At 36.7% G+C, this 12,319-nt stretch overlaps 1 protein-coding gene across 5 annotated transcripts in view; it reads right to left on the bottom strand.

Annotated features, from left to right (window-relative positions):
* The window catches only part of CEP83 (centrosomal protein 83), a 40,296-nt gene that overhangs the window by 12,411 nt on the left and 15,566 nt on the right, over positions 1-12,319 (bottom strand). For 4 of the 5 annotated variants that reach the window (XM_082047267.1, XM_082047268.1, XM_082047265.1 and 1 more), the window contains exons 2-7: positions 7,737-7,907; positions 7,227-7,377; positions 5,924-6,016; positions 5,496-5,627; positions 2,054-2,305; positions 647-778 (exon numbers count right to left, since the gene is read on the bottom strand). In XM_082047267.1, coding sequence (XP_081903393.1) covers positions 647-778; positions 2,054-2,305; positions 5,496-5,627; positions 5,924-6,016; positions 7,227-7,377; positions 7,737-7,885 — 909 coding nt within the window. In that variant the 5' untranslated portion in view covers positions 7,886-7,907. The remainder of the gene's footprint in view (positions 1-646; positions 779-2,053; positions 2,306-5,495; positions 5,628-5,923; positions 6,017-7,226; positions 7,378-7,736; positions 7,908-12,319) is intronic. The other variant, XM_082047269.1, reaches the window with a different exon arrangement.

Genomic DNA, 12,319 nt, shown 5'->3' with positions numbered 1-12,319 from the left:
ACATGTTGCAAGACAATGATCTATATAAAATGATACAATGCAGTGCTTTACAGAAACATTTCTGTACAAGCCATGCTGGCGTTATCCCAAGAAGAACGTTATGTTACGGCAACTATCGTGATTCTAATATAACCTAAATCTCCACAGGTGATTCCAATGTAACTTGCTTCCTGTAGATAACACAGCCCATTCAGAGGATACTTTCCAACATCTCCAGAAGCCATAGCTCCATTTAAAAAAAAAAAAAAAAAAAAAAAAAAAATCAATTTAAAGCTCTATTGCACTTTACACACTATGAAAGAGTAATGCTGGTTTCCGTCCAATACAGCTGGCTATTTTCATGAGTACTGAAAACATGAATATAAAGACACCTCTTCAAGCTTTGTTCTGTTTAGAATAAAAAGACCTAGAAAATGAAATAAAAAGAACATAACCTCAATCTTCATAAATATACTATTCGGGATGATGTTTTTCCTGTAAATTCTCTTATCCTACATCTTCAAACTGTAACTGTGAAAAAAATCCAAACCTATTTAAGTCCCAGCAGAAGACATTGCTGCTTTATTCTTTACGCAAAATATAAACAGAAAAACTTAAAGCTAACAGAATATTAAAAATGTATTTGAAACACCATAAAAGCACTTACTTTGGCAGCTAAAGAATTGACCTCTCGTTCATATTTGTGAAGTTTACTAGTTAAAAGAGCATTTTGCTCATGACTCATCCGTAGTTCTTTCTCAAGTCGATCAATCTGTAGGTCAGCAGACTTGTTTTCTGCCTAAAACAAAGGAAGGATTTGTAAGAATTTTGGAGGAGGGCTGTCTCTTGCTATTCACTTGAAAGGTTCAGTTGATCTGGGCTTTCAGATATTATTGACCCTTTATATTACACAATAATATAATATAGAAATATTTATCTTTGCTTGACAATATGTTGCAATACAACAAGGGTCTTGAATTTTATTCAAATGTCACAACTTTTTTCTAACACTGCGTGCACAGAATCACATTTTCAATCCTATTTCATGAGAGGCAGAGGTAATCTGACTTAGGAGACAGCAGGTACTCCTACCAGTAAATTACTGGGCTGTAAATACAAGTATGACTATAAGTGGTGCTCAAAAAGATGTCATATGTCGGCCTATGCAGTTATACTAACTGAAGAATTAACATCATGGAGAGGAAATTAAATGCAATTACTGGGAGTATTATAGACTCAAGACCCTGAATTTATATTAAGTATCAAAAAGGTAATCTAACCTATGATTTCACCTTCTTTTTTCTGAATTGACCTATTACCAGCAGGACTTTCTTTAAGTTTTCTAAATTAAGAATATTACATCACTTTTCTTGTGACCAGAGCATTTTGTAACAAAGCTATATAGCACCGAAAACAGCAAAAAGGAAAATGAACCATTTGTATGCTACAACTGTGTGAGAAATGTGCATGGAAAGTAAGAACTGACAGGAGGACTGAAGACCACAGATGAGGCATACACTGGAAACCTGGGAAACATAAAACAGGCCAGAAATACCAAGGGTTCTTTAAGGGAGAGCAACAGCCAAGAACTACACAATTGGACTAATGTGTTGGAGAAAGGAGAGACACAGGTAGGCAAGAAAGAAGACAACACACAAGGAAAGGATTAAAGAATAGGGGAGCATCATATAACATTTTTTAAAAGAAAAAAAAATACTGTAGGAGATTATTAACGCTGTCATCAGTTTCTAACTCCATCCAAGTGACAAGTGCTGATATGACCACCTTACTGACTGTGATTGCAAACATCAACTGCACTTGTGTGTTTCGAAAGAAGATTATCCAACAGAATCTCTCAGTTGAGCTTTCCACCTTTCCAAAGTTGAATTGGTGGTACATGTCTCCCAATTGTACTTACAATTCATTTTTAAATCTGAAATGTACAAATTCAAATGGTGGAGTCATCAGCAAGATTACCAGTAACTTCAGTGACAGTTCTATCAGGCCAAGCGTTATTCTTGCTACACTGTATAAGGAGGCAAAATTAATTTAAAAAAAGAAAAAAGAACCTTACCTCTAGAGACCTTATCATAGCCTGCATCTCAGCTATCTGTCGTACTTGTACTCTTTGAACATTTTCTGCTTGCACAACACAATTGTCTCTTTCTGCTCTTAGCTCTGCTACTTCTGCTTCTAAGCCTTTTAATTTCTGAAACAGTTGTGCCTTTTCTCTAGAGAGTGCCTCCACACGTTTACTGTCCCTCGTGGGATCAACACTAAGCAGCTGATTATGGAGTTCTTCTTTATCTTTATCCAGTCTTGCAATCTGATAGTTGTTAATCAGAAAAAGAAAAGCTTTTACATTGGTTAGGAGTCAGGCAGCAACAAACACAGTTAATGACAACTCAGAAGAGCAGCAGTGTGCATTAAAAATATTAAGAATATACATTCGGGTTTATTTTCTTTCTTGGAGTAGGAAAATCAGATCCATTCCTCAATGTCTTTTTTTGCTTTGTTTTCACTGATAAGGCTTGTTCTCAGGGCTCAGATGTTCCTAAGCCCCCTAACAGTCTGTGGGAGTAAAACACCACCCAGAGCAGAGGAAGAAAATATTACAGATCATTTAATCCACTGGACACACACAAGTCCTTGGAATGGATCCCAGCATTTTGAAGGAGTACACTGGTACCATCACAAGGCTAAACTTCATCATCTGTCAAAAGTCACTGCAATCACAGAAGGACCCTGATGACTGGAAAGAGGCAAGACAGCACACCCAGAGCAAAAAGGTCAAGAAGAATCCAGATAACTACAGGACAGTCAGCTTCACATCAGTGAACATTATGTAGCAAATCCTCTGAAAAGCCATTTCTAAACACATGAAAGACGAGGTGATGGGAAGCAGGGTTTAACAAGGGCAAATCATGCCTGACCTGCTTCTCTGCTTTCTAGAAAGAGGTGGCCGGCACTGCAGACAAGGAGATGGCAGTGGATCTTGTATAGCTTGATTTTAACAAGGCCTTTGATACAGTCCCCCATAATCTTCTCTCTCACTTAAATTGGTGAGATATGGTCTGGAAAAGTAGATGATAAAGTGGGTGGAAAGGTGGCTGGGCTGTCAGGCTCAAAGAGTGATGATCAGAGTGCAAAGCCCAGCTGACTGCCTGTAACTACTGGGGTCTTTCTGAGATCAGTAAAGGGTCCAATACTGTTGATGTCCTCGTTAAGTGACCTGGATGATGGCACGGAGTACACTTTCAGCAAGCTTGTGGGTGACAGCAAAGAGAGGGAAAATGGTCAATGGGCTGGAAAGCAGAACTGATATTCAGAGGGATCTGGACAGGCTGAAGGAATGGGCTGACGGGAACACCTTCAGCAAGAGCAAGTACAAAGTCACGCATCTGAGATGGAGTAACCTGTGCAACAGTACAGGCTGGAGGCAATGGCCTGGAAAGCAGCTCCATGGAAAAGGATCTGGGGGTCCTAGTGGACAACAAGTTGAACATTAGTCAGCAGAGTACCCTTGCAGCAAAGATCACCACCTGCATCCTGGCAGAAGGATAGCGAGCAGACCCAGGGAAGTGATCCTTTGTCACCTACTAGTGCTTGTAAAACTGCATCTGGAGTCTGTCTGGTACACAAAGAATCAAGTGGATTGAGTCCAGTGGATGGCCACCAAGATAGGCAGGGGGTTGCAGAACATGACATAAAAGGACAGCCTAAGAGAACTACACCTCTTCAGCTTGGAGAAGAGAGGACACAGGCGAGACTTTACTCCTCTGTATACATGACAAAAGGATACAGAGAAGATGGATCTTTTCTTGGAGATGCATGGTGATGGGAAGAGAGACAATGGACAAGCTGGAACATATGAAATTTCAGTTAGATTTAGGAAAAAAGTTTACCATTAAGATGGTTAAATACCGGAATAGTTTGCCCAGAAAGGCTGTGGAATCCCCACCCTTCCATATGTTCAGGACTTGACTGTACAGGGCCCTGACCAACCCGATCTCATTACACTTCAGTATTTTAAGCAGGATGTTAGACAAGAAGGAGGTTTCTTCCAAGTTATATTATGACTCCACTATTCTATAACCACAACAGAACTCAAATCTGCTAGTAACTCCAGACAGTCAACATGATTGGGCCCTGTCAGAGAGAACATAAAGCAAAAAAACATTTAAAAAAAAAAAAAAAAATCTTTCTGTTACAAGGTAGTATGATAGGTAGAAACGAATGTCAAGACTGTAACTAATATACTATAAATATATATAGATTCAAAATGAGTTACATAGACCAAATGCAATATGGAGAGCAAAAGAGTGAGAAAGTAAGGTATGTAAGAATTATCTTGATATTTGGAGACTAGTCCAAACTCTGATCTACAGCAGTGCTTTTGGAAGTTGCATCAGTGATCTCTATGGAACAAAGCCAATTTCTGCAGTAAAAGCCCTCCAAATCCCTTTTATGAGATTCAACCACCTATTGCATGACATGCCTAAGCCATCATTTAGGAATTAGGATGTTTTCACAGCCTCCTTGTAATAAATGGCATGGAAGGTTAAAAAAAAGGCTCCAAGAGAAAGAAACAAGATCACATTGCACCCTGGGCTCAAGGTAGTTTCATTCTCTGTAAGTGTGCTAATTAGCTGCAGGACTAGCACAAACCCAGTGAGCCCACAAGAAAGGCAGGCTGTAAAGCAGCATGTGTGTTTAGCTCCAGGAAGGACAACTGTTCTGGTTTTAATGCTTTGCATTTGCAAATTTGGAAAGATTTTGAAAGTGATGATTGCTTTGATTTGTGTCTCATGTTTGGACTAATACATTCAAATCTGGCATCTTAGGATATACACTCCCAGATAAATACCTAAATGAATATGCAAATGACAAATGCAACACTCACTTATACTGCTGCATATATTTAAAACATAAATAAGCTGGCAATCTATTTAGTTACACTTTCGAAAGTCAAAACACAAAATTCATTAATGGTTTATTAAAGAGTTCATGCAACTGAAATGAATTTACCCAAGTTTTCAGTATCCTTTTGACCATGACTGTCGTGATCCAACTTAGTTGCAAAATGCACCCGTTGACTGGTATTAACAATATCTTCTGCTGCCTTCTTCTTGTGTTAGTTACCACATAAGCAATTTAAAATCTAAGCTTACATCAGTTGCTCAGATAACTTATTGATTTCAGATTAGCGTAACGTTTCAAATTCCACTACAAATACATTTTAAAAAGCTGACTGTCATTTATCAAAAGGCAAGCCTCTTCTTACTTATAATAGCACAAATTATATTACGACACATCACTGAACAAACCTACAGAGACAGCTTTAGGCTAAGTCATAAAAGTGTTTTGAGAATTAAGAGAAGAGAAACAAACACTACATTATGAAATGGTGTCAAACTGACAACCCATCAATATCTCACAACATTACCAACATTTTCACAATGTTCAAGCAGCTTTGTTATCAGATACATTTTAAGTTACTGTAACATTCTCCATACCTCAGCCTCATATTTTATTTTCTTCTCTTCTAAAATACATGCATGTTCTTCCTTTTGATGTTCAAATTCTGATTTCAGAAAAGTATGTTCATAACGAAGTTTGTTATATTCTGTTCTGTATTTTTCCACCTCCTAAGTTAAACAAAATACCCAAAAGCATAAATGAGAGAAGTTTTCAGATTTATTTCCTTCAAATGTCCATGCAATGTCCCTGTCATTGTTATGTTATATTTGTTATATATATATACAAGTTATATTTGATGAACTGAATCCCTCCTACTCCCTCTTTACTGCCTGGGGCAACAGTACCAGACAAAGAATGTCACACTTTGCTTCCCTTTCAGTTTTAATTTCCTAAGGTTTTTAGGAACAACTCTGAAGTTGTGATCACTGCTCTAAATGAAAAAATTTCAATACTTACTACTTACATTTTCTAGCTTCCGATAACGTTCTGTCATAGAAGATTCCAATTCCTGTTGTATTTGTGCTTTTAACAGTTCTATTTTTGGAGAACTTATCACCTTAAGACAGAAAAGTATTATAAATAACTAGTCATAATCATTTATTTACCCTGTGATAGGACAAATAGCCAGGAACACAGTATTTCAAATATGGTTTTAGGAATCCTGCTTAATTGTCTATGTTTTTCTAAAGAATTTTCAATAGTTACTACAGAAGAGAAAAAAAAATATGGTACTAGTTCACTAAAAACATCCTGGGAAGATAACAGAAGCATTTAAAATGTCAATATTTACTGGTAGAAGCAACACCAATGTCAAGCTGAATTGCCAAGAGATTTATCAAGTTCCTAGGGGAGGAGGGAAGGAAAAGTGGTCTCACATAAAAGATAAAGAATTAGCATTTAGAAAAACTTAAACAGCAAGTGAACCAACACCAAACAATCAAAATGAGCAATTCCACACCAATTTTTTGTAAAACACATTAGACACATGTTCTCCAACAGATACACAGGTACTGGTTTGAAATGAAACTAAGACCAGGAAAGATCCGCTGCCTTAAGCTCCATGCTGCATGGTATTTTCTTAAGTTTTCTTGGGTATGGTTAACACTTTTTCTTGGTAGATAGTTTGCTAAAAATTTATATATATATATTCCACAGCCTGTGACATATCCTAATTTATTCTACCTTTCTTCCACTTATCTGTACCCTGAAGTCCCTGGTAACTAATCCTAGTTATGGTACAGAGGCACATCTCCTCCATTATGCATCTGGAATCTTTTGACAGAAGCTGTGTTTGTTTCCTAAGAACATGTCCTGCATTAGTTTAAAGAAACAAGCAGTTATAGAAAGTGTTATCCAAATTATCTTAAATGTTAGGGGGTTTTTGTTTGGTTTATTTTTTTAAGATAAAGTTGTCATCACAGAGAGAAACAAATTTTTTGCAGTCACTTATTATAAATGCCTAAACCTGTTAGGATAAGTTATCCTCCAGGAAAGATGATGCTCCCCATAACAGGAGAGCACACAGAGAGACTGAGGGTCTTACTATTAATGTAGCACACAACAACAGGATTTGGAAGGTGAACAAGAAAACAGTAATTTCAATCTATAGTCACTCGAGAGAAGAAACATTACTCCTGTTGGGTAAATTTGAAGGTATCTGAAATATACCCAAGCTAGGTATACACATGTTACATAAACAGTAATACATGCATGGCCCTATTAAGAGATTAAAATTCACATTAAGTCCTGACAGTAAATTATCTCACCTCCATCTTCAGTTTTTCCAGCTCTTGGATTTTACCCCGCAACTCCTCTTGACACTCAGCAAGAAGATACTCATATCTGTCCTGTACAGTCTGCTTTTCAACTAACAACCGCTTCAGTTCATCTTGTGCTTTCACATAGTCCTCCTGTAACCTGCAAGATAAAATACAGATTTATTTTATATTTACCCTCTAAAATTAGATCTGAAAGCTCCAAACACTTACATGCAGAAGCAAACATACACATACTAAGCTAGAACTAACCTATCAATAACCTCTTCCTGTAACACACTGAAAAGTTATCCCATATTTACAAGCATGAAAAGTATTGCAGAAACATAATCTGCAATGTCTTAAGGTATTTTGAATTGTTCATTTTCTAATATGAACAACACTCGAATTTGTCCTTACATGCATAGCTAACACCTACACACACACACAAATCCCTTCCACTGAACATCTACCTTCACCTTTTAACAGCTCAAATGAAGAAATCTCTTTAAGTCAGTGTACCTTAGTTTTTCTGCACTTAAAGTTTGAAAATTTACTTTGTAGTATTCAGATTGCATTTTTTCATTAATCAGAAGGTTTTGTAGTTCTTGTGTATTAGCCGTATCACCATTTCCAGCCATGGGAGGAAGGACACTGCCCAAAGCATCCATTTAATGGCTGTTCACGATGAGTCTGGAGAGAGTAAAAGAAAAATTAACTTATAACTAATCTGCAATGCCATCTGTTTTTTCTGCTGACATGCCAGAAGATCAAGTCACCTGAACTAATACAAGGACATGTAATTAACAATCAAGTACATTCACAATTCAAAGATTTCACATGCTTTTGCTTTTGGTACAGAAGAATCCTGGCTCTGCTGTAATTCAGGTTAGAAACCTCTACTGAAAGGGCAACTCTTCTCTGCTCATTCTGCCTGCCCTGAAAAGTAATAGGCCTTCCGGGGGCACAGAATAAACTCAAGCATGAAGATTATTTGATTCAATAAAAATTAAGTACAAACACTTCTATCTGACAGATTACTTGAAATGTTATTTTTACTTATGTTCTGCACCGAGAATCAAACTATGATGCTAGTAATGCCCTAATTACACTTTTTTAACCAGAGTTCAAGTAGAGGCCACAGACATCAGATACATACAGCTTTTACTACTACTTATCACAGCCACAGTCTGTCACACTATCCCAACAAATTGTAATTCTCAATACACCACCATTTCAGCTGGAACAAGAACAGATAATTCTTACTGGTGAATTCCTCTCTGAAGAGTTAAGGCTTCATGGACAGTGTGAAAAGCACCTGTCCAAAGTTCAGCCCTGAAATATCATTGATACATGTCACTTCCTTGTTTTCAAGGTTAATCTGGTGGTTTCTTGTGACCTTTCCAGAAAGAGTTTTGCTAAATGTGACAGTATCAGATTGGTGTGAGAAAGCTGCAAATTGACAGATGCTGAGAAATGAGGAACGATTCTAATATGCCTCATCAGTCCTTTTCGATCTTAGAAGCAAGATGTATTCATCTGACCATGACTGACACTTTTAAGGGATCAGAGGGAAGAAGGACTGTAACTGAATTTTATAAAGCTTTGAAACCAACCACTCTGCCATTTTAGCTCTTGGCATAACTGAACTGATGCCCAAGAGCTCCGTGTTTGCAGTATACAAAGTGTAATTCCAAGTTACGAATTATAACTTTGCACAAAGTAAAACCCAAACAGAAAAAATGTCAAATCTCCACCACTGCAAATACCTCACCTTCTTTACATATGAAATTGAACACGTTTTCTACCATTCCATTCTTTAAATTTTCCATGCACCTATCTTACACACTTACCATTTGATTTTATAAATCCCTGAACTATAAGCAAGATGAAAATCTATCTTCCATATAGGAAAATAAACATTGCATGTCAATGGCCATTCCACTAAAAGACTAATGTCAAGAAAGCCTTACATTTAAGTTTTCTTTCCCATTTTTCCTTCCTCCATCATTAAGATGGGGAAAAGGTCAGAGGAAAATCTATCAGTTACAACACTAGCAGAGGCAAAGCAACAACAGCAATTGTATATTCTGCTTTACCCAAATTTCCTTAGATGATAAGAGCGAAGAAATCAGAATAAAGAACGTTCTCATCAGTGACTGTCCTATATACACAATTAATTTCGAACATTAATAGCACAAGTTCTGAAAAATGTTCTAATCAATACGGTATCCTGAATTTTGTTGGCTGTTTAGAAATAAAGGACAACAGCAACTTCCAAATTCAAAATAAAGACATTTCCAGCTGTTAAACCAACAGCTGTATGAGGAGAAATGGTCAGCGATTCTAAGGATAATAAACCATGAGAGAGGACAGAAAGTTCTGGCACACAGAGAAAACACAAGGCAGCATCCAACACCCCAATAAAACACCAAACACCAGAAAATAGTACTTTTCTCTGTCTCAGGTCTTTGCTTTCATAAACATATAGAAATACTGAATTAATTATACAAATATTTTAATATTATATGTTCAGAAGCATCTATATATAAGCATTTCATAAGCATAAGTACATATACCATATAGATAGCAAATATAACTATTGAACTTCAAGCCAAAACTCAGAATTAGGAGCATGAGATTTAAAGCTGGGTCTGAATCCTGCAGCTTACTTTAGTAAGAAGTACTTCAGAAGTGGCATAACAGATATAAAGTCAAAAACACCAAAAAAAACTGGTGTTTTATGAGAGCGTATCAACCAAAAGAAAAAGATAAATGGAAATGTAACCTTTTGTACTCTCAATTCCAGGATGCTGCAGGTGGGAAGCATATGCTCTCCTCACAGCTTTTGCTACTATCAAAAAGTGCACAAATCATAAAGCACGACCCACACCTGGTCATGTACTCATCAGGATGAAGATTTCATGAAAAAAGAAAAAAAAAAAATTAAGAACAGAGGGGAAAAAATGCACCTTACAAAACAATTGTTTCAGATTTCAAAAACCTAAGCAGTACATATTTAAGGAAACAGAACTACTTTGGCTTGCACGGACATCTAGTGGCAAGTTTCATGATTTGCACTCTTGGTGACAACCGTGAAACAAACTACATTAACACAAGATATTTCATTACTTCCCGAGCCCTCCTTCCTTGAAATCGTTAGTAGCAACTTGTCATATTTAACCTACTCACGTTCCTACAAATAAAAAGCCTTTTTTTCCCCAAATCATAAAATAATTCCTGGAAGTGTACTGTCAATAGTCAACATCATTTAGGGCTACAAATATTTTAAGCATATTAACAATAAGAATTTATTCTGTGCTAATGGTTTACAGTAATTTTTCATAGTCAATGAACAGACCTTAAATAATCTTCAAAATTACACAAGGCCACACCCATAATTTTTGAGAAATACTTTAAAGGAACACTAGCATATCTAAAATCAATTCTCCACCCATATATTTGCCAAATTTTATCATGTTGTAGAACTGCAAACTTCTACCAGTTGCCCTGAATTCATACTGCAAAATCTTAACATCATTTTGTGCAGGTAAAGGTATTGGTACAGAGTCTTGAAACCTAGAAAAGGCATACTCTACCTAAAATAGCATTATTTATTGTAGACTATCTAGCTAAGTGGCATGACTTAATTACATTTCCAAGAATCACCTTTGTTTTGCCTTTGTTCTCCAAATGTTTAGTTTCATACATAGACAAACATTGCTTAAAGACCTACTTCACATCTCTCTCTTTGCATCTACACATCATGAAAGAGCTTTTCCTCTTTTACAAGATTTTCAGTTCTATTATTTCAACTTTTTGTTTGCTACAAGTACTCAAAATGGTGAGAATACTTGCATTTAGAGAAAAATATAAAGATACATATAATTTTATTTATATTGCAATTTTTATTTTTATTGTATGTTGTTTACAACAACAAGGCTTCCTTCTAGCTTACCTGGCATAACCAAGTTACATTATTTCAGCATGTAGTGGTAATTCACCTGGGGGACATACAGAACTCACTCATGGCTCTACTTTCCATACCATAGTCACACTTAAAACACATAAATTTATCATATTTGTACACTGTTTTAAATAGTTACATGATACAATGAATGTAATTTTGCAACTATTGATGTCAAAATTAACAGTATTTAGCCTAGTGCCATGTTTTGTTCCAGCAGTAAAATGCTCAGTAAAATCTGTTGAAAGCCAAACAGCTGTTTCACACAATGTATGGTTTAATCCATTTGCCTGCCAGTTCTGTCAGAACTTGGCCTCTTTATATGCTCTTTCTTTTCTTTTTTTTTTTTTTTCCTAATTGAATCAGTCAAGGTCTTGTGAAACAATAAGCTATTTGCCTGAAAGAACAAGTGAGACACTCAAAGGAAGTACAGTCTCATGAAAGTGGCTCTTCAAACACTACCCTGTCTCATCCCTGCCTAAGACTCTACAGTAAGACTAGATAATCAACCAATTAAAAAGAGTAATTCAATGCAAGAGATCACTGTCACCAGGAATGGGAGGTTCCACTCCTCCTTTCTTCAACCCAATTCCTAGATTTGTCATTCGTCAGACACTTCCATGAACTGATTTAACTCAAGAAGTCAACACGCTTAAGCAGAAAACACTCAATAGTTTTTCTGTGAGGTCAGTGAGTCACAGTAGCTCATGGAAAAACCCAACAAGCTACATCATCAGTGAAAGCAGGCAGCTGGTACTGCCGAGGAGAATGGAACATAGAGCCAAGTAAACAGCCAGGAGGAGAAGCAAGGCTTTCTCCTTTCAGGAGCAGGGAGCTGTCACATCAGGAGCTCAGACGTTCATGAAATCACAGCCTCAGACTAGATACCTAGTTTTCAGACAGTCAAAGTTAAGTGAAATCTGACCTTAAATGACTATGCAGCACACTCACAGGAGATCAGGCTTCCCATAAATATCAAATGACTATGCGACACACTCACAGGAGATCAGGCTTCCCATAAATATCAAGTGAATAAAAAAAACAAAACAAAATTATATTAAATATGATTGCATACCTCTCATTGCTTTAACAGTCTATATTCTACTAATCCACCATCAGCAACTTGCAACAGCCAAAG

Source organism: Streptopelia decaocto (genome assembly GCF_964273445.1).
Source record: "Streptopelia decaocto genome assembly, chromosome: 1".
Lineage (NCBI taxonomy): Eukaryota > Metazoa > Chordata > Aves > Columbiformes > Columbidae > Streptopelia > Streptopelia decaocto.
Note: the sequence above shows the minus strand (reverse complement) of the source record. Positions and strands in the feature narration are given on the sequence as shown.